Source organism: Chenopodium quinoa, unplaced genomic scaffold (assembly GCF_001683475.1).
Source record: "Chenopodium quinoa cultivar QQ74 unplaced genomic scaffold, ASM168347v1, whole genome shotgun sequence".
NCBI classification, from domain to species: Eukaryota; Viridiplantae; Streptophyta; class Magnoliopsida; order Caryophyllales; family Amaranthaceae; genus Chenopodium; species Chenopodium quinoa.
In genome coordinates, this window is record NW_018742381.1 from 2,214,801 (window position 1) to 2,239,992 (window position 25,192).

General features: G+C 32.8%; 2 protein-coding genes across 3 annotated transcripts; both read right to left on the minus strand.

The window, feature by feature from the left end:
- Positions 1 to 3,085: 3,085 nt before the first annotated feature.
- On the minus strand, positions 3,086 to 12,333 carry LOC110698468. Of its 2 annotated transcripts, XR_002506749.1 has the most exons (7): positions 10,975 to 12,333; positions 10,698 to 10,860; positions 9,390 to 9,483; positions 6,239 to 6,438; positions 4,405 to 4,528; positions 4,066 to 4,168; positions 3,086 to 3,715 (listed from the first exon to the last, which is right to left on the minus strand). XR_002506749.1 is itself a non-coding variant. In XM_021875909.1 (6 exons), exons 1-5 carry the CDS (start codon positions 11,032 to 11,034, stop codon positions 4,410 to 4,412), a joined length of 636 nt encoding a protein of 211 aa, XP_021731601.1. In that variant the 5' UTR covers positions 11,035 to 12,333; the 3' UTR covers positions 3,840 to 4,168; positions 4,405 to 4,409. The 2 variants fall into 2 exon arrangements, 1 of the variants encoding a protein (XP_021731601.1); XM_021875909.1 differs by lacking the exon at positions 3,086 to 3,715 and having other exon boundaries at positions 3,840 to 4,168.
- A 6,621-nt stretch (positions 12,334 to 18,954) lies between these two features.
- Positions 18,955 to 21,808, minus strand: LOC110697721. The gene is made up of 3 exons (XM_021875101.1): positions 21,641 to 21,808; positions 19,435 to 19,836; positions 18,955 to 19,230 (listed from the first exon to the last, which is right to left on the minus strand). The coding sequence occupies exons 1-3, from the start codon at positions 21,806 to 21,808 to the stop codon at positions 18,955 to 18,957; spliced, it is 846 nt and encodes a 281-aa protein (XP_021730793.1).
- Positions 21,809 to 25,192: the final 3,384 nt, after the last annotated feature.

Below are 25,192 nucleotides of genomic sequence, written 5' to 3' on the forward strand. Positions count from 1 at the left end.
TGTCATTAAGAAAGAAAAAAAATAATACAATTTATTTTACAATTTCATAATTAAAATCATTATTTTAAAAAATGCTTAATAAATCAAAACGTTGATACATTTTTCTATACTTGCGCCTTTCTACTAACATAATAATTATTGTAGTTTAAAGTGTTAATGATAATATGAAAGTGAAGAATCAAGGACTTGGGGAGGATTATTGGAATGTATATATAACAAATTTATGGGAATACATCCTTCATTTTCATAATAATACTAGCTTCTTTCTACTAACAAAATTGCGGTTATAGGAATGTATAACAAATTTATGATGTTCCATTTGTAATTTAAAGCGTTAATGATAATATGGTGTGTTTAATTTGAGATATTTTATTTATTTTATTAATTTGAAATATTTTATTTATATTAATCAAAATCTATCTATTAAAATAACATTTTTGAAAATAACTATTTTTTGAAACCTTTTATTATGTTTTTAAAAAAAAACTATGACAAATACCAAAATAATTTGGATAGCACTACACCACTACCACTAACGTTTATCGTCCAAAAAGATTGTTTGTAGGCCCCACATCTTATTTCTCGTCTAAAATCTTTGTTTCATGCTCATTTTTACATTTGTGTATCAATTTCCAAGGTTATTCATGGTTCGGTTTGGATCCCAAACTGTACAAAACCGCAAAATAGCGATTTGAATTTTTTTTTCAAACTGCGATAAAAACAAACTTTATTATATTTTTACAAAAATCTTTAAGAAAATTATAAACTTCATTATATTTTGTAATTAAATTTTTTTTATTTAAATATTAAAACTCATATTATATAACCCTTAATTAAGTGATAGTCAAAGATTACATCATATTTGTAATATTTTATATTAATTTTTCTAAGAATATGTTATAAAAAACGGTTTAACGGTTTATGGTCTAAATATGCAAATCCCATTAACATGTGGTTTGGTCCAAAAAAAATTGGAAACTGCACCTAAACCGTAAAGCACAATTTAGTCATATTTTCAAACTGCACTGCAATTTTCAAACCGCACCAAACCGCAAAATATTGCGATTTGGTGCGGTCTAGATTGCAAGTGTTCTTAGTAATTCAAAGAAAAATTTAAGTAAAAAGACTTTAAATTTAATGGATTTGCAACTACAATTTCAAGTTTATTAATTATGGAAATTTGAATTAGTATATTTTGGATATTCTTTTATCAAATTTAGAGAACCAGAGCTTTAATTTGGGGATTTAGGGTACTTGAAAAAATATAGGCCTTGATTCTTAAATCAATTTAGGTATTTACGTCTCGTTGGGTAATTGATTATAAACAATGGAAATGGGAATAAATTTGTATGTAAACTAGTATTCAGCTCGTGCGATGCACATATTATATTTATTTGTAATTTTTTTAATGGAAGGATTGATCAAGTTATGTATGCCTTTAAAAGTGAAAATAAGGAGGGGGGGGATTTAATAACGAACATATGTATGAAAAATAATTCCTTAAATTCGAATTTTCCAAGCAAAAAATTGGATTACAACTCTTGAACATGATTGAAAGCCATGCCTACTCCATACGTATTTTTCAAAATATCTGTCAATTCAAAAAATTTATATGCCAATTACATGAAGAAAAACAGGAAATTAAAATTTTGGAAGATCTTGGATTAAAATTTAATTAGCGACTAAACTATAATTTGGTTGATATGCAAAATGAGGAAAAAACAAAGATCTACTTTGTTCATTGAAATCTACTGGTAGAATGCCCAAAAAATAAGTGCATTAAAAATCGATTAAGAGTATATATACTTAGAGTGAGACACAGAAAGATGCAAACTAAAAAGGTTTTTTTTTTTTTTTAAAAAAAAAAAAAAAGCACTATAATCATACATACAATTTAATATGCTTTTGACACATGATTATAATTTTGATAAATTATTCCAAAAAAAAAAATCAAAGAAACATACCTTGGCGGTTTTAAAAAAAAAATGCAGTATAATCATACGTACAATTTACTATGCTTTTGACACATGATTATAATTTTGATAAATTATTCCAAAAAAAAAAAAAAACAAATCAAAGAAACATACCTTGATGATTGCGAAAATATTTCAACAAATAATATCAATTCAAACCAAAAACTTCACAAGTTGACATAAACCTAGAATGAATAAGCAAATTGAAAATAAATTAAAAAATATATATATAATTTTGAATTGCATTGTACTTTTTTCCTAATTTTGTTTGTAAAAAAGAAAGTAACTAATATTAGAGTAATGAATTAGTGCTTTAGTTATTAAAAATTGGGGATGAATAAAAATGATTTGGGGTAGAAAGAAGGGAAGAGTGATTACATTCATAACTGAAATAAATTAGGGAAGAAAATAATATGTATTTTGATTTGAATAGTTAACGAAAATGGAGTTTGATTAAAAAATATAAAATAAAAAACTAATGCAACCCTTCATGAAAAAAAGTAAATAAAAAACTAATGCAACCCTTAATGTGTAAACTGAGAAGTGAATGAAGCGTTGTTGTTTGGGGAATAAAACAAACAAATAGAAAGATAAACATCAATTTTTTTTATTTTTTTTTTTAACTTTAATTATTTATTTTAACAAAAATAAATAAAAAAGAAAAAAGAAAAAAAGGAAACTCGAAAACATGAAAAATTAAAAAGGACATGCGGACACTCTAAATTTCCTTAAAATTTTCCTGTTTTAAAATAATAGTATAGATATGGAAGAAATGTTATGCTCATTCCTATGATCGCTCAAGATGACCTTCCAACTTGTTTATTTCTCTTTATAAATTCTCATTCCCACCAAATATGACCTCCAAAGTGGTTATGGATATATGGTGATGGAAAACATGGAGAAAACACAAGCATGGAGGATGAGATTGTGGCCCTGTGGGTTGTTTTAAATACTAAATTACACTTAAAATTCATTCTCATAACCGCAATTTATAATCGGCTACCAAATAGGCCATTAGAATTTATAAACCAATTCAGGGGTTTAGGGTTCTTGAATCAATCTAGGGGCTTAATGTTGCAATTGAGGGTATATGAGAATTAAGAGTTTGATTTGTGGTTCGAAACAAGAATCAAATCGTGTTTTATTAATTTGGGGAATTAAACTTCATAAATTAGAGTGATCAGTGGGGCCCACAAACAGACATTTTGGACAAAAATAGTTACTACGTTATAGATAGTGCTGCCCAAACCTTTTAGGTTTCTAGGGTAGTTTTTGATTTTATAAAAAGAAAAGTTTTAAAATGTAAATATTTCCAAAAGTGGTGTTTAATAGGTAGTTTCTATCAAAAAATTCTATTTGAATGACCAAATTGTAGATACGTGCGTAAAATTAAAAAAAAAAAAAAAAAAAAAAAAAAAAAAAAAAAAAAAAAAAAAAAAAAAAAAAAAAAAAAAGGGGCCAAGGACAACACAATGAGGGCTCTGGTGAATTTTACAAAGAACAACACAATGAGCAAATCACTTTCAGAGTTTCGGGCCTTTTGATCCTGCACCTCCTCTTCCAATTCCAAGTTAAATGCTAACATCTATTAAAGTTTATGTCACCACTCCAGTACCAAAGCAACACGTCTGCACTCTGCAGCCACCAGCAGTCTCTAAGAGTGAGATGAGAGTTTTTCTACTTATCATGTCTATGATGTTATGAACCTGCAGCTAAGAAGTCATCCACTCCTCTTTATGGACCTGTTTATTATTTCAAGAAAGAAGACATTTATAAATGATGTTAGTTAGTGCTGGTGTTTATAGAACTTGTGTAGTTAACAGTTAGCAGCAATGAAATGGCTTGTTTGCTAGAAGAGTTGTATTCTATTTATAATAGTGACTCAAAATATATTTAGTAACTAGCAAGTTCAAGAGGTTTTTTTGTTATCATCGGAGCAAAAGCAATGCAGCTCATTAGCATTGGCTATATTAAGGGCTACTTTTGTCTTATATTTCTTTCTTCTTATACTTGTCAAGGAATACAGCCTAAGAAGCCAAAATTTTGCCATTCAACAATTCTCCACCCTTGAAGTACATATTTAACCATGTACCAATGAAAGGGATGATTTGGCTGCAGAGATTATTTGAAGGCATCTTTAACCGACATCTTCATTCCTCAAATCAAAAAACTTGTGCAAGACTGCAACTTGGTACCTGTAGAGAACATGTAAGAAGAGTGTCATCAAATCGTATTGCTGTACTACTACTCAATAATAAATTAATAAATAATTTTCATAGTCAAAGTTGTTTGTTAGCAAGCATGAAAGTCAAAGTGTTGCAACTATAAAAGGGGAAAGTACTCACTAACAACTGCAATTTTAAAAGTAAGAACTGTGGACCTAAGTGATTGTTGAAATAAAGAGAAATTTGCCAAATAACTCATAACTAACCATTATTATAACCAAGGATCATCAACATCGGAAATGGTGGAAAGCAGTATAGACCTAAGCTCCTCAATTTCTTTCAGCACTTGCTCATTTTCAGCCTGTCTTTCTTGTATCTCAGTTGCTAGTGCTGCAAACGGAAATTTTTTTAATGTCATTATGTCAATAGAAGTAAAGTATATCAGAATTCAAATTTCCCGCTCTTGAAATTTTGGACACAAACACCATCACATGTAAGAGGGTGATTAAAAACCCAGAGTAATAAATTCAATGCTTGGCGATAGCTGGTGCCACAGAACAAGGGCATACGCAGGCTTGTAAAACATCAGGTTTCAAAATCAGTGTTCTTGTGATCACTGATCAGAAACCCAAAATCTAAATATGATAAAGAATCTTTCAAGCATTAATGTAGCAAAAACAGTCAGATTCATCTTACTTTTTTCTTTTCAATATAAGGCCAATTTTTAAATTGTGCAGCAGGCAAAAACCTTAACAAGACGTGATCAGACCCCAGTAATGACACCAGTGAATCCTGCTTCTAGTCAATGAGGTTCTCAAACATAGCTGAACAAAATACTACTCATGAGATCAAATTTTTAGGTCCAAAATCTTTAAAGCTTTATGCTTGCTGACAAATTATTATAACCCAATACAATTTCCATTTGAATGATCTACATCAACTTGTATCAAGGTTTTACATGATTAAGGCAGACACACAAACAGAGAAGATATTTACTAAAGATGGCAACTTAGGAATCAAGGGATCAGTATCAAAGAATTTGAAATTATTAAATAACTACCGCATGACCAGGCCGAAAGTGATTGAGCTGATTGAAAGCTTCGTTTATCACAAGCTACCAAAAGAACTAAGGAAAAAAAGCAACAAGTATTAAGCTTGAAATAGAACTCCTAGGAACTGCCAGTTAAGACAAGTCTAAGTGTGTGTTGATAATCTGGTTTGCATGTAAGCATGCGTCTTTAAACTGATGCTTATAGTTGAAAGGTCGTTGATCTCTTCTAAGCAGATATACTTCGCTACACGATTAAGGGAGTCTATCTTAGAAAACAAGAATTATGACCTATTGCCATACTGAAGACATTTAAAATATAATCAAATGGGCAGCCAAACATCAGTTGACTTAGATGAACATAAAATTCAAATTAAAAAGAAACATTATATATGCTGTTTAATAAAATGCACAAGGTCAGGCCACAATATACAAAACTCTTCAAACTACAAAACAGACCAGCAAGAGTGCCACTGAAACCATGATACGTGTGTAATGGAGATATGAGCCTTGGTTCAAACTCGCTTTGTCCACTACACTTATCAGTTGCAGTAACATCCATTTCAACAAAGATGAAAAAGTAGCCATTTAAGCAGTTTCAGCTTTTAAATGCGATGGATTGATTAAATGTCTCATTAAACTGCACACCACCACATAATTGTCAAAAAAAAAAAGGCGGGAGTTGTCAATTTGGGCAGAATTATAATAGAGCTAGCCTTCCTAAATTTGAGCAGAAAAAAAGAGGTGGGAGGTTGTCAATTTGGGCAGAATTTGGGCAGCAGCAAACTTGTAATTATTAGATTCCTCTTATCCTGCTATGGCTAGGAGCCACATGAGCAGCAGTAGACATGGTTCCATAATATGCTACAGTATATTATATTTCATAGATTCAGTAGATCACCAAGCAATGATCAACTGCTGACATGCCTGAGAACTCAAGTATACAAGCAAAAGATTGACTGTGATTCAGGTATTTATTAAGAACAAAGTAAGAAAGAATTATTGTAAGAGTTATACAATGCCGAAAAGATTTATAAGAGGAAGATTATTACCAGAATTAGACCTGTATAGATCTTCAAGCATGTCCTCAGAAAGTGCTTTCACTGGTACTTTAAACTTGTTACCGGTCTGATCAAGCTTGTGGATCTCATCCTCAAGAGATTCTTTCTCCAACAACATTGCCCTCAGTTTGTTACAATCTTCACTTTCAATGTTCTTTTGGAATTCAACGCACGCCATGGAAAAATTTTCCCTATCCAGAAATTCAACGATTAATCTCAAGAAGATAATCTTGTACAGTGGTTTTCAAGCAAATTTTAGGGACTTGAGTCACTTGACAATATACAAGGAATATGAATACGTTGCAATATAGCTCTATTTAATCTAAAGCAAAGAGAAAAGGGTCGTTTTCTATAAATCACTGTAACAAAGACAGAAGTCAAACCATGGTCACTACGTACTGAACATTGAGAAAGAAATTCAACAAGTATGCTGGGGCTTTAATTAGCACTTTGAATACACTAAACCAAAAACATCAAATATGGTTGCCATTAATTACACCTTCAAATAATGCTTGTATAATGAAGAGTGCGTTTTCCACATTAAACACCCACATTTTATGTTACTTTACATAAAACCATTATTGTTGCTGATTCAATCCAGTTTCAAGAAAGTACTGATCACCTTAAGGTTCAAAATGGTGAATTAAATATTTCAAGAAACAGTTTAAATTCCTCCATTCATGTTTTAAGCCTCAACTGATTTTATTTTACAGAATTGAGTGTAAAAGAGAAATCATGAGTAATTAGGTAGTTAATGAAAGACAAACCAAACTTAGGATTCTATGAGTGTGTGCGTGCTGGGTGTGTGTATAATATATAATCTATAGTAATTTTGGCTGCTCTAAATTTCCATTGATCAGCAAGGAAACCACTAATTGTCATAGAAACTGACGTGTTAACATTGACAACTATTAATGATGATAGTTCAAATCCTCCAGAATCTCATTATATCAGAATTAGGTTTACAGGGAATGCAAAGACCACTTTGATCTTGAAGAAAAGAAACATGAGCAGCACAAATCTTAATGACTTCCAACAACATGCTCACAGCTGCGGAAATTGCAAAGCAAGAACTCGGATGCTGGTACTTTAAACTTACCAGATGATACAGATAGAAACACTCATCATCCAGAGAAACTTGCAAGCTCTCTATATAAACTTCAAATTTGAAAAGTAAAGGTTTGAAATTCCTGCTATAATGCAAATAAAGAAGAACTTGGGAGCGATAAATGAAGGATGGACAGGCATAGTATGAAAGAAAGGTGTTTAATGATTTTTACATTCCAAGTAATAGTTCACTGATGGTTAGGAAGATAATAGGCTCCATCAAAAGCTTGCTGTTAATGTGGTACTTTAAGAAAGCAAGCGGGAGAAGGATTAACTGTAATACGAAGGCAACTTATCAATGGCTCTGTTATATAGACTGCCTAGTACAGATAGGCTCTTGAAATGGAAGATGTAGTCTCTCTCTCTCTCTCTCTCTCTCTCTCTAAGTGGTCGACTAATAACCCAAGACTTCTCTGCCAATTATTAATTAACGTTGTGAATCAAGTGCGAAACGAAAATTTGATCCCATAAAGTTAAAAAATGATTCAACCAAGTCCTCTCTTTAGGACTCTCTTGACTGTATTACCTCCACAATAAGTTTCCAAGTAAAAGCATCACTTATTCATGATAAGTCAAATTAATTGAGGCAAGTTATACAATATTAATAATCAATTCACTTGTACTTGGGAAAATTAGCAAGCATCTGAAGTTTATATTTTATGTTAAGGTAACTATGCCAATATTTAAGCATGAAATTTGCAAGAATTGATTGCTAGGGAGAAGAAAAGTAACGAAAAACCAAAATCTACAAAAAAGGGTGACAATGAAGTTCTATAATGACCTACTAAGGTTGTACTTTTAGATTCTTTTCATTTTCTTATTTCCACATTATTAGTTTGTGTAATTTTCTTGTTTTATTTTACATTAGTTCTTTCTTTCTTTCCTTTTTATTTTTTTTATTTTTTTTAATTGTAATCTATATCTGAAATTTTCCCCCATTTTATTTTGTATGTAGCCATGTACGTGAGTGTTTCGGAGCTTCGGATCGCAAGTCGAAACAAGCTCCCAGATCTCAAGTCTCACACCCTTTCTCTCCTTGCTGCCCTGCACCGAGCCACCTAAACACACACACACCAAACCAACAGCAATTTCAACACAGCATCCTCATTGCTCTCCCTGATGCACACCCTGCTGCAGCACCTTATCCTACACCCCACACCTTTCTAAATTTCACCACACATATCTCCCTAAATGTGAGCAGCCAACAACAACACCAACAATCTCTCCCTTGTCCCTTCTCTCACCCACACAGCCGAACAAACAGCCCAACTGCAACAACTACACTCTCAACAACTCACCAACCCACTAATACCAACTCCCTTGCTGCCCTCGCCTCACCTAGAAAACACAAGCTAGCCCTCTCTCCCTCAGACCCTCACTCACGCAACACCAGTCTGCAGCACCAAACCAGCAGCCCGCCTTTCTCGCCTATCTTTCCTGTCTTACTGAGCGAGATTTCCCTAATAACTAGTTAAAATTGATAAAGGGCACTCTAGTTTTTTCCAAGATAGTGAAGCTTAACATCCACTGGGTATTCTTATCAGATCTCACAGCCAAAAAGATCCCAGAGATGCCTTGAGCAGACATTTTTGAGATCCTTGGTAGACTTTCCATAACAGGTCTGAATTACGCTCATTAACACAGAGTGTTCAGATATGATCTTGAGTCTCTCAAAAACAAACAAAGCAACAAAGAGTAGACCAAACCCAACTTCGGGTAAGATTGCTCCACAGAGCACATCTGCATTTTAAAACAAGATTTTGGAAAGTTGTTGACTGATTACCTTGGGGCTTCAAGCTTATGATTTAATATACAGGCAAGATGAAATTGTTGTGGGAAAAAAATTGAAGAAAACTCTCATGTTCAAACATAAAGAACCTTGCGTATAATCAAAAGGAAAACATAGATATTGCCATATTGCTTCAGCAATTTGTAAGAATTTCCCCTAGAACTGTTTAAAATGTCTCCAAAACGCATGTAAATTGTGTGTAATTAGAATGAACAATGAAATAATATTAACATCTTTAAAGAGTACCGCTTCTTGTTCAATCTATCAAGTAGATCATCTTTTTTCCTCCTTTGAGCATTAATCTCTTCAGTCAAAGCTGCTATTGATTTTCTTGAGTTAACTATGAATAAAACAAAAGAGTGGTTGTAATAGCAAGAACTTGCATAAAAGACTGAAAAAGAAGCTACTGAAACTAAATATTTGGCATAAGACAATAAGTACGACAAAACAATAGCAATCACATTATGCACTATGCTACATTTCTATCATGTTTCTTGACAAAAACCTAAGCTATTATAGCAAACTTACACACACAAAATAAAAATAAATAAATAAAATGAACGTTGGAAATCTTTTCTATTAGGGTATGAGATCTCTGCTTGTGGATTGCTTGGGTGGATAAAAAGAAACAGCAATATTTATTTAGAATATCAGAGCTTAGCAGTGAATAACTAGTACATGCATTGCCCTAGATTTGTAATCAGGTAAACAAGCTCATTTGCAGCACAATTTATTAAAGAGAGTCAGATAATGTTCCTATGTCACTAATCACTAGTGCAATCCATACACTCACAATGAAAGTTCATTATGCTTACTATGTTAAATTCTATTACGTATATGAGATAACCAAAGGAATTACTCTAAACTTTTGGCAATACATTGGCATAAACTACAATGTTAGGTACACTTCCACTACAATACTTCACTCGTTGGGTTAAGACTTAAGAGACTTATATTATGTTCAATGTCCGTATTTAATTACTAAGTATCCCTTCTTCAATCACTTATTCTTAATAGTAAACGACTCAATTTAGACCCTTTTTCTTTCTCTTCATATCCTTCTACATTTCCCTTCCCTTCGCTTACTTTCATTCGTGCACCCCCTCAAAATTTTTCTCTTCTCTCTCTCTTCTCAACCCATCTTCTTTCATTCCCATTCCCCATTCCTCTAACTCACCTCACTTCAAAGTCGAACCAACACAACACTTGTAACTTCAAAAACTTTCTCTAGACATAGTAAATCGCATTACAACGAATATACCTATTTCACCTATTCTTTAAGAGCATAATAATTTAGTCATCTATTCCTTTCACCCTAAGTAGGAAACAACTTTCTTTGCTATCACCGAGAATTTTAATTCGAAACCATCATCAACTTTAGAATCAATCAGCAATCTTCAAATGAAATTCGACTAATAATTTTAAATAACCCAAATTCCAATCAACGTTCTGATTTTTATCACCAAAAAAAAAAAAAAAAAAAAAAAAAAAACACAATTATAGCTATAATCAAAGAGAAAATGATAATAAGATCAACAAAATCAAAAGATTTACCTGTGACAGTAATCAAACCACTTAATTCAAATTGAGACAAATAAATCAACTTCATGAGCTCAGATTCTCTAGCACCCAACGCATTCTCAATCTCTTCAATTTTAACAATTTCCGATTCAATTTCCCTTGTAATTTGGATATTCGCTTCGATTTCATCATTAACCTAGCAAAAAAAAAAAAAATCATTTACTCAAATTTTGTTGGCGAAAACCCTAGGTATGAAATTGAATGATTAAAACGATGCAGAAATCAAAGAGAAAACTTGGAATTGGATTACCTTGTCAAGCATGTCCTTGAGGGTTGAAATTTGGAGGAGAATTGCTCCTGAATCGTCCATCTCTCTCTCTCCTTTTTCATGGAAGTTCCCGCGAATGATTTTGGCGTCTAACGGCTATTCCCGTTATAGACTTATAGTTATGTAGTAGCGGCGACGGTGTACTGTTAAAACCGCTAGTATTTCAAGTATTCAATGACTTGATCAGTACATCAGGGTGCACCCAATTAAATAATAAAAATAAGGAAAAATTGTCACCATTAATCTCAATTTTGCTCCGTCGGCTGTTATTAATCACAATTTTCATTTATTTTCTATCACTCCCAACTTTGTACCCTATTAATTTTTGTCACCCCCCAAGTGACTTGAAATCGGTTGAAGAGGTAAACATTGCTGATTTGGAATTACTTGTACACATGTCAGCATGTGATTGGACAAAAAAATTAAAAAAATTAAAACAAAAAACCAAAACTACCTTCATCCCTACTGCACAGCCACCTCCCCCTCCCCCCGACTGCGGCAACCCATCGACGGCAGCGTCCTCCTTCTCCGACCGGCAAATCCCAACCTTACCTTTCCCGGCCGTCGCGATCCCCCAGCCCCTCCCTAAACCCTAACCCCGCTGCTTCCCTTCTTCCTCCTCCTTCCCCACCGTTGCAATCCTCCGCACCTCCCAATATGATAAATTGATGTATTTGTTGGCCGATATTGTTGATTTGGTGGCTGGAATTTGTGCGGCATCGAGAAGAAATTGGTGGTGTTGGTGGGCGAGACTGGCGGTGTGTCTTACTGGTGGTGTTGGTGGGTGAAATTAGGCTGGTGGTTGTTGCGTTGCAGTGGCTGATTTGCTAAAGGATGGTGAAATTCGGTGGGAAAGGGGGCGAAAACGGACGAGGAAGAAGATGGAGCTGCGAAACGGCAGGGGCTAGCTGTCGCCTACCGGTAAAGGCAGGGGCTACCACCTACTGGGGTAGGGGTTAGGGTTTTAATTTTTTTTTTTAAAATTTATTTATTTATTTTTTTTAATTTTTTTCGGACCTATCACGCGTTGACACGTGTCTGGTAACCTCCTACATCAAGTTAGATGACCAGTTGGGGGTGATAAAAATTAATAGGGTACAAATTTGGGAGTGATAGAAAATAAATGGAAGTTGGGATTAATAACAGTGGATGGGGTAAAGTTGTGATTAATGGTGGCAATTTTTCCAAAAAAAAAAGCGGAAAGAATAGCATGTGTTTGACATAACATATTTGTATTTGAGAAAAACATGCTTTACCAAATAACTTAAAAATATGGTATTAAAAAAAATAAAAAAATAAAAAAAAATTCAAAAACAACATGATAGAAACTTTATTAAAATTTCTTGAAAAATTACACATTAACAAAAAAAATCTTTACCAAAGATATCATTTCCCCAAAAATAGTTTTCTCTCTCTCCAAAAATTCAATTTTCCATAATAATTTTAGTTTTTTCTCTCTAATATTATTTTCAACTAAAAATAATATGATTCAAGATTTCACTTTCAAATTTCAAAATTTAAAATAACATATGTTTTTTTTTTTTTGGTATTCCACCCGATTCACCAATTGTTAGGTTTCAGTCCACTCCCAATTATTGTTGCGGGGGATCGAACACAGGTCCTTCCTACCAAGTGTAGTCTCTATCACCACTACACCAACATCTAATTGGTTAAAATAACATATGTTAAAAGAACATAATTTATAATGTAAAGTTTATACTCATAGAACACACTAATCAAACTCAAAGAACATACGATAATAAAAGTAATTTAAATATGACATATGATAATAAAAATAGAATTTGTGTGTCACTACCTCAAAGAACATATGAGTCAAATTCAATGAACATTCTTTGTATAATTGAAACCCAAAAAAACATGTATGTTTAATCAACATATGTTAAATAACATAAGTTATAATGTAAAGAAATACCCAAATAACACACTGATCACACTCAAAGAACATATTAAAGGTATGTTCTTTGTCAAACACAGGTATGTTCTTTATCAAACACATATATGTTCTTTCTGCGTTTTTTTTTGTTTACCCAAGTGCACCATGCGCAAGGTGCACCGGGGTGTACTATCCTATTTTCACAAGCCAATTATTGTAAACTGCTACTTTTCGGACTTATTTGGCATCGTTTTTTTTTTATTATCAAATATAGAAAATAAGAAGTCTTTCCACTTTCTATTGTCGGTTTTTAAAATTGTCATGATTTTAATAAGTTTTACTAATTTTTGATTTATTCTATGACATATATCATATGATTTTAAAAAACATAAAATAAATAATAGAAAATCACAGAGATACAAAACGAACCCTAATGCGGTTTTAGTGAAAAAAAAATCTCCTTGAATTGGTGACATGGACTACATGGGGAAAATGTGGAAGGGGATTGTATTTGTGAAATTGGATCATTTACCAGTATAATTGGATCATTTTTTCAATATAATGCAAGGATTTATAATGTTAAATGAAATTTTTGGCATTAAATATCTCAATATGTTCTTTTATGCATTTCTTTCTGTATTATAACACATGACTTGTATTATATTTGGTACACCTTACGTTTATGTGAAAGAAAGAGGGCAGAAGTTAATTAGAGTAATTAGCAAACAATAAAATATATAGGTTAGAATTTTAATTTCATTTTGAGGTTGAGGTGATGGAGTAGTGACATTGCTCCCACCTCGTATCCCTGAGGTCTAGAGAGCAAACCTCGACTCATTTGAGGGATTTCCCTTATCACCCTCCTCAAATGAGCCTACCCAATTTTACTTCAGTTAGACAAGTGAAGTTGTTATCTATATCTATAGCTAAAATTACAACCATTAATGTATTATGTCACTCCTAATTTAATTTCCTTCATTTTCCATCCCAAAATCCCTACTTTTGTTACCCCATTAATGTATATGAAATCAAGGTTCCGTGTTGGCAAATATATCAGTCAAAATAGGCCGTTTATTTTATCACAAAGGAAATACGTAGTCTATGTTATTTTTATAGCTTTTCTAGGTCTATATTTACAACTTGTAGCTACATATTATATGTAGAATAATAATTAAAAGATAGCAAAGATGGTATTTTATTTCTTATCCTTACCAACTAAAAAAATATATTAGATGTGGAAAAACTTTAAATGCATGCATATATACTTGTGCAATTATTTCAAATTATGGGCCCATTCACTTTTGTTGTGTTTAGTGGAACCCAATTTTTTTTTAAGTCTAATCAGTTATACTAGATTATTTTAGCACGTTGACTGATTGACAGATTGCTACTAGAAACAATTTTGTTCGTGAGACTTCTAGAATTATATGGCAAGCTAAAGAGCATGTGCAGATGTTTCTACACAATTTATTCATCACCTATAAATATGAGATGTTTATTGGCATCATTTGAGAGTAAATCCACCACGATCTACTTCAAATCTTTTAGTACAATCCTCACAAGTTTTGTTTCCGTAAGAAATTGTGAGAATTGAAATCGTCTAATATACACAATCTCGTCTTTTTATTACTCTTTCAGTCTTTTGTAGCTTTGTTTTCTATAACAGTGTGTAAGAGATGTAATTGTAAACTTTCCCCTAATATCTTAGCGTTGTACTCTACTAGCTATTTTATATAATGGATTTTCGGGAACTTGTAGTACGTGGTTTTTTGCAAAAATTTTCCACGTTAAATTATACTTTGTATGTTTTATTTTCTTGTCATATTTGTTCTAATTTAAAATTTCCAATCCCTACATCTTTAATTGCTCGCAATAGTTCCTTGAAATCCATCTGTTATTAAGATATTTATTAGTAATTACAAAGTCAAACTCGGGAAAAATATTACTCATGTTATATGCTTTGTTAACTTACTTATTCACCTTGAAAAAATTAATAGATAAGAAAAATAAAGCAATGCATATATAGTTAACATATACTTCTTTGTAGTCACATATATAATGCATTATGATGTTGTGCACCGATTACTCAATTTTTTTTGGAAGAGATTTGGTAAAGTATTCTCATAAAGTTTTGGACATTTGTCTTTCATTTTTTATAAATTAGTCGAGTCATCGCACTCCAAGCGCGCGATAGTCAATAAAGTAAAATTAAGTGTATGTAATTTTTAGTCTTAGTTAATGTGTAATCAGATTTTGGTGCAATTATTGTCACAAATTAGTGCTATCTTGCTACATTCTTTAAAGGTACGAAAAATGCATGTTATAACAAATAATATTCTATGGGAACACCAATTGGATGTTACGAAATGTAATTAATGTTTACATAAATATTTATATCTATATAAATTATAAAGTTATATCAACACTTTCGGTAATACTTTTTCAAAGCTTGTTTTTGTATTTGCATGTTTTTTTTTTTTTTTTTTTTTTTTTGTGTCTCATAGTGAATTTCTTTCCTTAAAATATGTATCTTTGAGTGAATATACGATCCGATATTATTGATTGTTATTGCAAAACTAAGTTTTATAAGGAATTGTTTTCTCTGAAACTGGAAAGGATAATTTAAAGACGCTGATGGTCGCAGGCTAATTCTAGGTATCAAAACATGTTCTCCCTTATTATGGCCAACAACAATGACACATTCAATGAGATTAAGGTAGAGTCGTTTGCATAGTAACCTTGTTCCATTGCATAGACCAGACGATGGTAAAATGTTACATAGATCATGAGGACTCATGCCACCGAAACAAAGCTTACTTATGGATTCAGTTTTGGGATAGATGGAACAATTATCATCAATCATTGAATCATAACTCTTGTACACTATTGCTTCACCAGGAACTTTGTCAATCAAGCTTGATGTATTTATAACATCAACATCATCATAGATTGGTGTTAATATAGCTCTTGTTGTAAAGATATGGAGGCATATCCATTTTTGGGAAAGCAATTGAGGTTAGATGTATGTACATCATGAGTCATATCATGTAATACTCTAGAAATTTCCTTCTTTTAAAACTACTAATTCTACTCTAAATAAAACCCTTTTTAGGAAATAACTAAATATTACCGCCACCGTGATAACGGCTAAAGCTAATTTTCAAAGTCACATAGCGGAAGTCTAAAAACAAAAACCAACTCTTAAAAATAAAATTTGAGTTCACAACCTCAAAACAAAAGTAAAATAAAACATTCACAAGTTGGAACCAATTCAAACATGGCCCTTCTTAAAACCAATTAAAAATAAACACAATAATGTTAGTTCATAAACAAATCAATAATTCAAAAATATTAAAACTAAGAAACATAATAAGTAACTCTCTGTACTCTATCCCATCATGCTCTTCATGCTTCAAGTATCTATTACTTCCTCTTTATTCAACCCTCTACTCGCCATATAAATGGGTCATAGTAGGGCCAATCCAAAGGAAAGCCAAACACAAACACAAAAGTACGAATCAGCAAAGCTGAGTACATATGCACCACACTAACATGAATATCCTAGCATCAAAATAAAAATAATAATTAAAACATGCTCACAATCACAAGTCAACTTACCTTTGACTCATAACTAGCAATAATATTAATTATTAATAATAATTTTGGATTACGCATCGAACGGGTTTCCTTCCTTGAAAATAGCCCATTTAAATATCGAGCTTCCAATCAGGGAGCAACCCCAATTGGCACCTACTATATCACACTTGTGACGGAATTCCAACGCATTAATAATAAAAGAAAGTACAACGTCTTGCACCCCTGTAGAAGCTATGGTTAACTATAAAACCTCATAACTCCCCTCATATGTTCATACTCAAGGTATATACGTTCCAAGAGTTTTAGTGTGTATCCTCTTGCACTTTACGTGATTTACCAATTTAACATGTGATTACTCAAACCAATCAATCAAGAATAAACATAGCAACATTCAACACATACTTCCAATTTATTCTTGAATTAATTAGTGAGCACATACTATTTATTTTAATTAAGGTTCCTTGTCTAGTTTTGTGCACAAAATTGCACGATTACTACCTTGGTGCATAAATTGCACTACTAAACTTCTTTGACTCAACTCAACTTACATGAGCGAGTAAATAAATAAACTAACTTCTTGACTCAACACCAATAATAAATGAGTGGGAAATAAATTCATGAAAAACATGCTCAATAATTCTAACTTTAGCTCTTTAATTCATATATAAGCCTTGCTTATTAAATACATGCCTTCTTGATACTTGAAAATAAAACATAATTCCATGATTCGTACATATTCAACTTGTATCATGCCTCAATTAACATATTCACATGCTTGCATAACAATTCATGCTCATCCAACATTAACTCCAAGCATATAATCAACCAAACATGCTACTAATTCATCACTTAAATCATACTTTACAAATCCTAGCATGATACTACGCATACAAAAATATTCTTGTGCACATACATACCTTGAAAAATGCCTAAACTCGGCCACACTCGCTAGAAATCACCTAGCGCGAAGCTTCTTACAAATAAGAATACATAACTATAATTAATCCACTATTCTCACAAATTTTCAGCAACTATAATACACTTTAAACCTTACTAATTAACCCAATTTAATGACATAAAAGTCATAAAAACCTTTTCTTTAAGTGGGTACTTCAAATCCTTTCAAAAAGACTTAATTTTTATGACTTAAATAAAATTCCAGCATACTTATTTAATATAAAACATCACTAATAGACTAGGAAATCATATTTAAATCATCAAAACTTTTTTCCCTTTTATGGGTAATCAAACCCTAACTCAATAATTAAAAAGTAGTGTACATAAATAAATTCCAGCATTAATTTGAGGGCTTTAAACTCATTAAAAATATGTTTAAACCATTAATTAAACAATAACAACAACCTAGGATCAAACCCTAACCATAAACCATAAATTCCCAATTTCTAGGGTTTGTAAATTTGGGTTTTTGATTGAATAAAAATCAGAAAATTATATAAATAATGTAAGAACATCAAATATCCAAAATCAATACCAAAACATAATCAAAATCATGCTTTAAATTAATAAAAACAACTAGAATTAAATTAGGATGAGAAAAAGAGTTTTTTTTTTTCATAATATCGAACCGCAAAAGGAGGAGAGAGAAGGAGGGTGGCCGGCGGTGGTCGCCGGCTGCTGCTGTTGGTCGCCGTTGGTTGGCGGTGGCGCCGGTGGTCCTCTGGTGCGCCGGTGGGAGAAAAAAGAGGAGAGAGAGAGGCATGAAAGGAGAGGGAAAAAGAGAGGAAAAAGAAGGAGAAAAAGAGAGAGAAAATAAAGAGAAAATTTTTGGGATTTTTGTGAAATCTGACAATAATAATTTTAGAGTGAAAAATCTAGAGGTTTTGAAGTATTTATACTCACCTATTAAAACAAAAACACATAATTACAAAACTGTCATTACTAAATCCTACTCCCCCTTGACTTCTTCCTTTGGGACCAACTTGTTGGGCTCTTAAGTGCCCTTAATTTCCCAACAAGTTGATCCAACTATTTAAATAAGAATGACTCAATTCAAAACACTTTTATTGCCTCAGTTAATGACTCACATTATTTTATACACACTTACATAATATTTAAATAATTAATTTCTTTTAAAATGAAATGAATGATTTTAATTTATAAAAATAAATAAAATAAATAATTTATATATATATAAGTATTATAAAATACGGAGTATTACAGTCTACCCCCTTAAAAGAAGTTTCGTCCTCAGAACTTGAGCACGAAAATCATAAAACTTTGTTTAAAGCTTATTTAAAACTGTACTTTTCACCCACTTAGTAAAAACTTTTCTTAATACATATAGTTGTTGTACCTTTTGTAACCTTTCTTGTTCTCTTTCTTTCTAAACTTTGTATAAAATTTTGCAAAATATACTAAAAATGCACAAAAATGCTTGAAAATAAGGTAAAAAGCGTGAAATTCTATTGCATTCTACATCCCTTACAGAAAATGAGTTACGTCCCCGTAACTCAACTAACCTCAAACAATTCTGGGTACTTCTTTTTCATTTCATCCTCAGCTTCCCATGTTGCTTCCTCAGTTTCTTGATTTGACCACAAAACCTTTACTATCTTGACATCTTTCTTGCGTGTACTACGCACTTTACTATCAAGAATCCTTATAGGTCTTTCCTCATAGGTTAGGCTTTGGTCTATTTCTATGGTTTCAGGTTGTAGGATATGCGACTTAGCTTGTCTGGGATGTACCTTCCCAATTGAGAGACGTGAAACACATCGTGTACGTTGCTGAGGTCCATTGGCAATGCCAATATATTAGTAACTTTTCCTATTCTTTGAAAAATCTCTTCCCAAATCTCATTACTCCCTTCATCGGTGATACCTTGAGCAAAACCTTGTCACCAACTTGAAATTCCTTTTCTCTACGCTTTAAACCGCGTAGCTCTTTTGTCTATCTTGAAAAGCTTGAATCTTAGCTTGGATTTCTCTCACTTGCTTCGTTGTTTCTTCTATCAATTGAGGACCTAGAATTATTGTCTCACTAATGTCACTCCAACATAGTGGACTCCTACACTTCCTTCCATACAAGGCCTCAAATGGTGCCATGCCAATGCTTGCATGGTAACTATTATTGTAAGAGAATTCTACCAAGTCTAAGCTATCTTCCCATCCATTTTGGTAATCTAACACACATGATCTTAACATATCTTCCAAGGTTTGGATAGTCCTTTCATATTGTCCATCTGTTGCAGGGTGAAATGTTGTACTCATCTTCAATGTCGTACCAAAGTTCTGCTGAACACTTTTCGAGAATTTCGAAAGAAACCTAGAATCTTTATCAGAAACGATATCCTTAGGAACTCCATGTAGCCTCACAACATTCTTGATGTAAGCCTTTTTGTTCCATTTTCCAAGTCTCTTTCATTGGTATAAACACTGCCGATTTGGTAAGTCTATCCACCACAACCCAGATGGTATCATTCCCATTCTTAGACTTAGGTTAATTAGTGACAAAATCCATCGAGATGCAATCCCACTTCCAAGCTGGGATCTCGAGTGGTTGTACTGTTCCCTATGGTCTCTTATGTTCTATCTTCACTTTTTGACAAGTTAGACACTTGGCTACAAACTCTGCTACTTCCTTTTTCATCTTAGACCACCCATACACCTTTTTCAAGTCTTTGTAAAGTTTATCTCCTCCTGGATTTATTGAATAGGGTGTATTATGCCCTTCTTCCATCAACTTCTTCTTTAACTCCTCACAGTTTTGTGGTACACACCACCTCCCCTTGAATCGAATACTCCCATCATCATGGATTCTGAAACCAGTCGCCTTCCCTTGCTTGATCTTCTCCCTTATGCGATCTAATTTCACATCCCTAATGCATCTTCAATGTCCTTTAATTTATCCTGTGAATCTCAACATCATCCCCTTCCACTAAATGATCTAATCAAAACATGGCAAGAGAGCTTCCCCTTGACTCTATATATTGTTTAATTGAATTGACAGTAAGGTGCTTAACTTCATTGGGATTGGAATTGAAGCATACTTATGTCTAAAGTCCTCAGACAAAAAATTATAATATTTCATCCAAAGAGAGATGGGATTGCTAGGATGACAAAGGATAAGTATAGTAGCAAAAAGTTTGTGATCTGCATTAGGCATTTGAGTAGCATAACCTTTTTTTCAAGCACAAATCAACTGAATCATCTTCTTCTAATAATCCTAGTTTAAGTGCAGCTTGTTTAAAAGTGTCACACAAATGACCATCAACTGTTCGCGGATCTTCAAATGACTATGGATTCCTAACATTATGCAACTATAACCTGAGATAATACCTTTCACCTTAAAAGGGCTAATAAATGCTAGCCTTCCAATGAAAAACTTCTTGTTTCTTCTTTCATACCAATGCTTATCTGATGCTTCCTAGCGGTAGTGTTCTAAAAACTCAGTATACAGCAAGCCTGGTCCAGAACTTAATTAACTGAGATTTTATATTAAAAAATTTTGTTAGGCAAGTTTTGGAACTCTTATCATCTGAAACCACTTATGTGAGTTGTTCATTAGGTCTAATATGGATGATTTGTGAATTAGACAAGTGCATAGGAAGAGGAGAAACTGGGGGTTGCATTTCATATAGATCAAAATCAAATATTTGCCATGCAGCTTCACAAGGAGAAACTCATCTACCAAACTGAAGAACATTAAAAGATATCCTATCATGGCCCTTATAAACGTACTTGTATAAATATTTGACTACCTCTACAGTAGAACATACTTCAACATTTAAATGACAATCAAAATACGACGAAAAATATGGATTATATGGAATCACCTATCTATTGTCCATGACAACATTTCTAATAGTAACAGCTTCTCCAGTGTCTCCCCTTTGATACATTGGATACTAATCATTATTTCTTCTTGTTTCATCATAGAATTTCTTCGAATAGCCATATTTGCAATGACTAAGACTTTCTTTGTGCATCATGCAGGGACATTCTAGATTTAGATGACCACATGGGCCATGCATCATGTGTTTGAGCACAATTTTCCTGAGATATCTATTTTCAATAGATGGTATTTTCAGCACCCACAAATTTGTCAAAGTCAGCAGGACACTTGATTTTATTTCCTGCTTTAAAATGATAAAAAAAAATGAGCATGAGGTAGGCCTCTCTTTTGGAACTCAATAACATAAATCATTGCAGCTACTACTCCAAACACTTTTTTCTTCTTAATCAAATGTTTCAAAGCAATCGCTTTTGCTCTAAAAACTCTTGCATCTATATCTGGTTTGTTCTGTGCCTCTTCTCCAACAGCAAGTTCCCGTTTTATCTCGGGCCAATTCGCATTGCATGTCATTGTGATGAATAAATCAGGCTTGCCAAACCTTTGAACCAATGAAATAGCATTTAAATATCTCTTTTTAAGATCATGAGGACCACCAATACTATTTTTTTTATATTCATTCTATGACATATCATATGAATTTGAAAAAAGAAAATCATAGTGATACCAACGGACCCTAATTATTAGCGGTTTTCATTAAACAAAAAAAAAACCTCCCTGAATTGGTGACATGGAGTCATGGATTACGTAGTAAAAATATGGCAGGGGGTCGTATTTGTGAAATTGGATCATTTACCATGATAATTGGATCATTTTATCAGTATAATCTGAGAATTTATGATGTTAAATGAAATGTTTGGCGTTAAACATCTCAATCTGTTCTCTTATGCATTTCTTTGTGTATTACAACACAAGACTTGTATTATATTTGGTACACCTTACGTTTATGTGAAAGAAAGACGACAGAAGTTTATTAGAGTAATTAGCAAACAATACAAAAAAAAATTAAAAAAATTGTGTATTTTTACTCTACTATAATTTAGTTACACATGTGAAGTTGTTATCTCTTGTCAAATAATATAAAAAAAAAAAACAATAACCATTAATGTATTATTCCAATTCTAATTTAAATTCCTTTATTTTCCATCCCAAAATCCCTACTTATGTTACTTCATCCACCCATCATACTTTCTATTTAAGGAAGATTTAAAGTTGGTACTCCATATAAAAAATTTATATGAAATCAGGGTTTTGTGTTGGCAAATATATAAGTGAAAGTAGGGCATTTATTTTATCACAAAGGAAATACATAGTATATGTTATTTTTATAGCTTTCCTAGGTCTATATTTACAACTTGTAGCTACATATTAGATGTAGAAAAATAATTAAAAGAATAAAAGATAGCAAAGATGGCAATGTATACATACTGATACTACGCTGTATAATAATTAAAAAATAATTATCCCATTTTAATTTTTTTAGTTAATTAAATTGTTTCCATTATATATGGGTTATAAATAGTCAAGGCAATATTGAAGGCCCAACTTCAATGTACATCAAACCCTAACCCTAGGTTGTCTCCACTCTATAAATAAAGCACTCCATCTACATCATTTGAGGAATAACTTAGAGGAAACAAGGAGACTACATCCGAAAACAGAGAAAACCTCTCAAAACTCTAAACCTCTCCAAAGAAAACCTCTCAAACCTAGAAGAAGAACAACAAGCATTCGACATGTCGTTCTACTCTAGAATCATCTGCGGAAGAAATTTAGCCTCGACGGCCCTCAACGCAGAGAAAGGAAGAACTTCAAAACATCAAGCGCATCACAAGTCTAGGCAGTTCAACCTCTACATCAAATAGTCATTGATCAAGATCAAACCTCAAGCTTCGCCGACCCTCAATCAAGAATTCAAGTCAAAGGTATACATCAAATATGTTCGATAGAGATCAAGCTTCGTCGGCCCTCAATCAAGAACTCAGGTCAAAGTTCTCCATCAACTATCTTTGATCGAGATCAAGCTTTGACTGCCCTCAATCAATTAATCAAGTCAGCCCGTGGAACAAGTCAAAGCTAAAGTAGAGTTTGAATTAGGTGAGCAAATTAGAGATTGTACCCAAAATTATCAAATTAATAAAATTACCATTTTGTTTCATTTTGTTTTGAATCTATTATTTGCAGATTTAAAATTTGTTTTCACAGCATAGTATATACATAGTATGTATATTTAAAAAGAAAAAAAATAGGAGATTTGGAAGTTATTAAAAAGAAAATGGAGAAGTGGAAGTTATTTCATTGGAAGCTATAGGCAAAAAACTAAAATGCATGAGATTTGAGGATGAGATTTCTTGAAGAGAACTAAAATGCATGAGATTTGAAAATTGGGTTTTTGAAGGGCTGTGGTTAAATGGCTCTACAATTTTACGGAGTATAAAAGATTTTCCAAAGAGCAGTACCTGAAAAATATTGATATTCATGTCCAAATTAATCTCCAAGAAAACAGATTATTAGTGATTCAATCAAAAAATTATGTCATCTCTCAGTCAAATTTCATGGTTATGTTCTCTTCACTCTACCAAAGCCTTTCAACTAACCCACCCAAAAACCAGTCTTTTGTACCCCACAAATCCCAAATTTATCAATTTAAAACCCTTTAAATTCTCTTCAATTATTGTCAGAAATGAGAAAGATGAATAAGGAGCTAGAAGAAGGGGAAGGGGGGAATCGGGGAAGAGGCATGGTGGGGGAGTTCATATTCGACGGGGAACGGGGTGGGGGTGTTTTCGGCGGGGAAAGGGAGGGAATCGGGGAAATGGGGGTGGGGGTGTTTTCGGTGGGGAACGCGCTAGGGTTCCGCTGGTGGGGGGAAGGCCGTTTGGGGTTTTTTTTGGCGGCGGGGAGGTGGTTTTTAGGGATTTTGGGGGTTTAAAGGTGGGCGGGTTTGGTGGTTTTTGGGGGAATGGAGCTGATTGGGGGGTAGGAGGAGCTGCCGGCGCGGGGGTGGGGAGGGGGGTCCCGGCCGCCGCAGTGGTGGTTGCGAAGGTGGTTCGTGGGTGGAGCGTGGAGGCTGGCAGCTTTATTTATTTATTTTTTTTTTAAGTTTTTTTTGTTTTTAAAAAAATTTATGTAATTTTTATTTTTTTATTTATTTTTTATGTTTCAATCAATCACATGGTGGCACGCGTCACCTTAATGTATTATAACAAGTTAGTAACCGAAAGTGAATACACCCCAAAATTCAGATTATTTAAAAGTAATCAAAAGTTTGGATTATTTAAAGCAAATACGTAAAAGTTGGGATTATTTTTCCCAATTAAAAACCGTTCTTAGACTATTATTGAGCAAAACATACCTTGATACCACAAGTTTCGAACACTAAACCTTATAGCTGGATATAAATATAACACTTCTTACCATCTTAGCTAATAATTCCTTTGTTTTTTTTTACGACTTTCTAGAGTTAAGTAAGAATGTACAATCTTGTTAGATTTGTCTCGATCTCCACTATTTTAATATCAAATTTTATAATTTTTACATGAAAATTAAAGATAAAGATATTAGAGATTGGTTAATGCATCGACAAGTGTGAAAAGTGAAGGGTTGCAAGTAATTAAAAAAAGTATACACGTACATAAATAAATATATCTTTAAGTAAGCTCACAAAAAAGTAAAAAATAATTATATAGCCTGAAAAAAATGAATAAAGTAGAATATCCTCGACACAATAATGAAGATTTATTTTCTTTAAATCCTCCTTTTACTAATATTATATTTTAAATAGCAATTTGGTGCAACTTTTGGACCATACGCTAGTTAAGCTAATTAAACAACTTCATCAACAAACATTGTGGATGACACAGATTGTAGACCTCCAACTATTGCATGCCTTCTATG

Excerpts from the sequence above, each read along its gene's own strand:
- LOC110698468 (XM_021875909.1), bottom strand. The coding sequence starts at position 11,034 with ATGGACGATTCAGGAGCAATTCTCCTCCAAATTTCAACCCTCAAGGAC. Across the intron at positions 10,861-10,974 it reads TCAAGGACATGCTTGACAAG|GTTAATGATGAAATCGAAGC; the intron begins GTAATCCAATTC and ends TTTTTTTGCTAG. Across the intron at positions 9,484-10,697 it reads TGGTTTGATTACTGTCACAG|TTAACTCAAGAAAATCAATA; the intron begins GTAAATCTTTTG and ends TTTTATTCATAG.
- LOC110697721 (XM_021875101.1), bottom strand. The coding sequence starts at position 21,808 with ATGACATGCAATGCGAATTGGCCCGAGATAAAACGGGAACTTGCTGTT. Across the intron at positions 19,837-21,640 it reads TAGTAGCTGCAATGATTTAT|GCTTACATCAAGAATGTTGT; the intron begins GTTATTGAGTTC and ends TGGAACAAAAAG. Across the intron at positions 19,231-19,434 it reads TAGAAGAAACAACGAAGCAA|CAACGTACACGATGTGTTTC; the intron begins GTGAGAGAAATC and ends AATGGACCTCAG.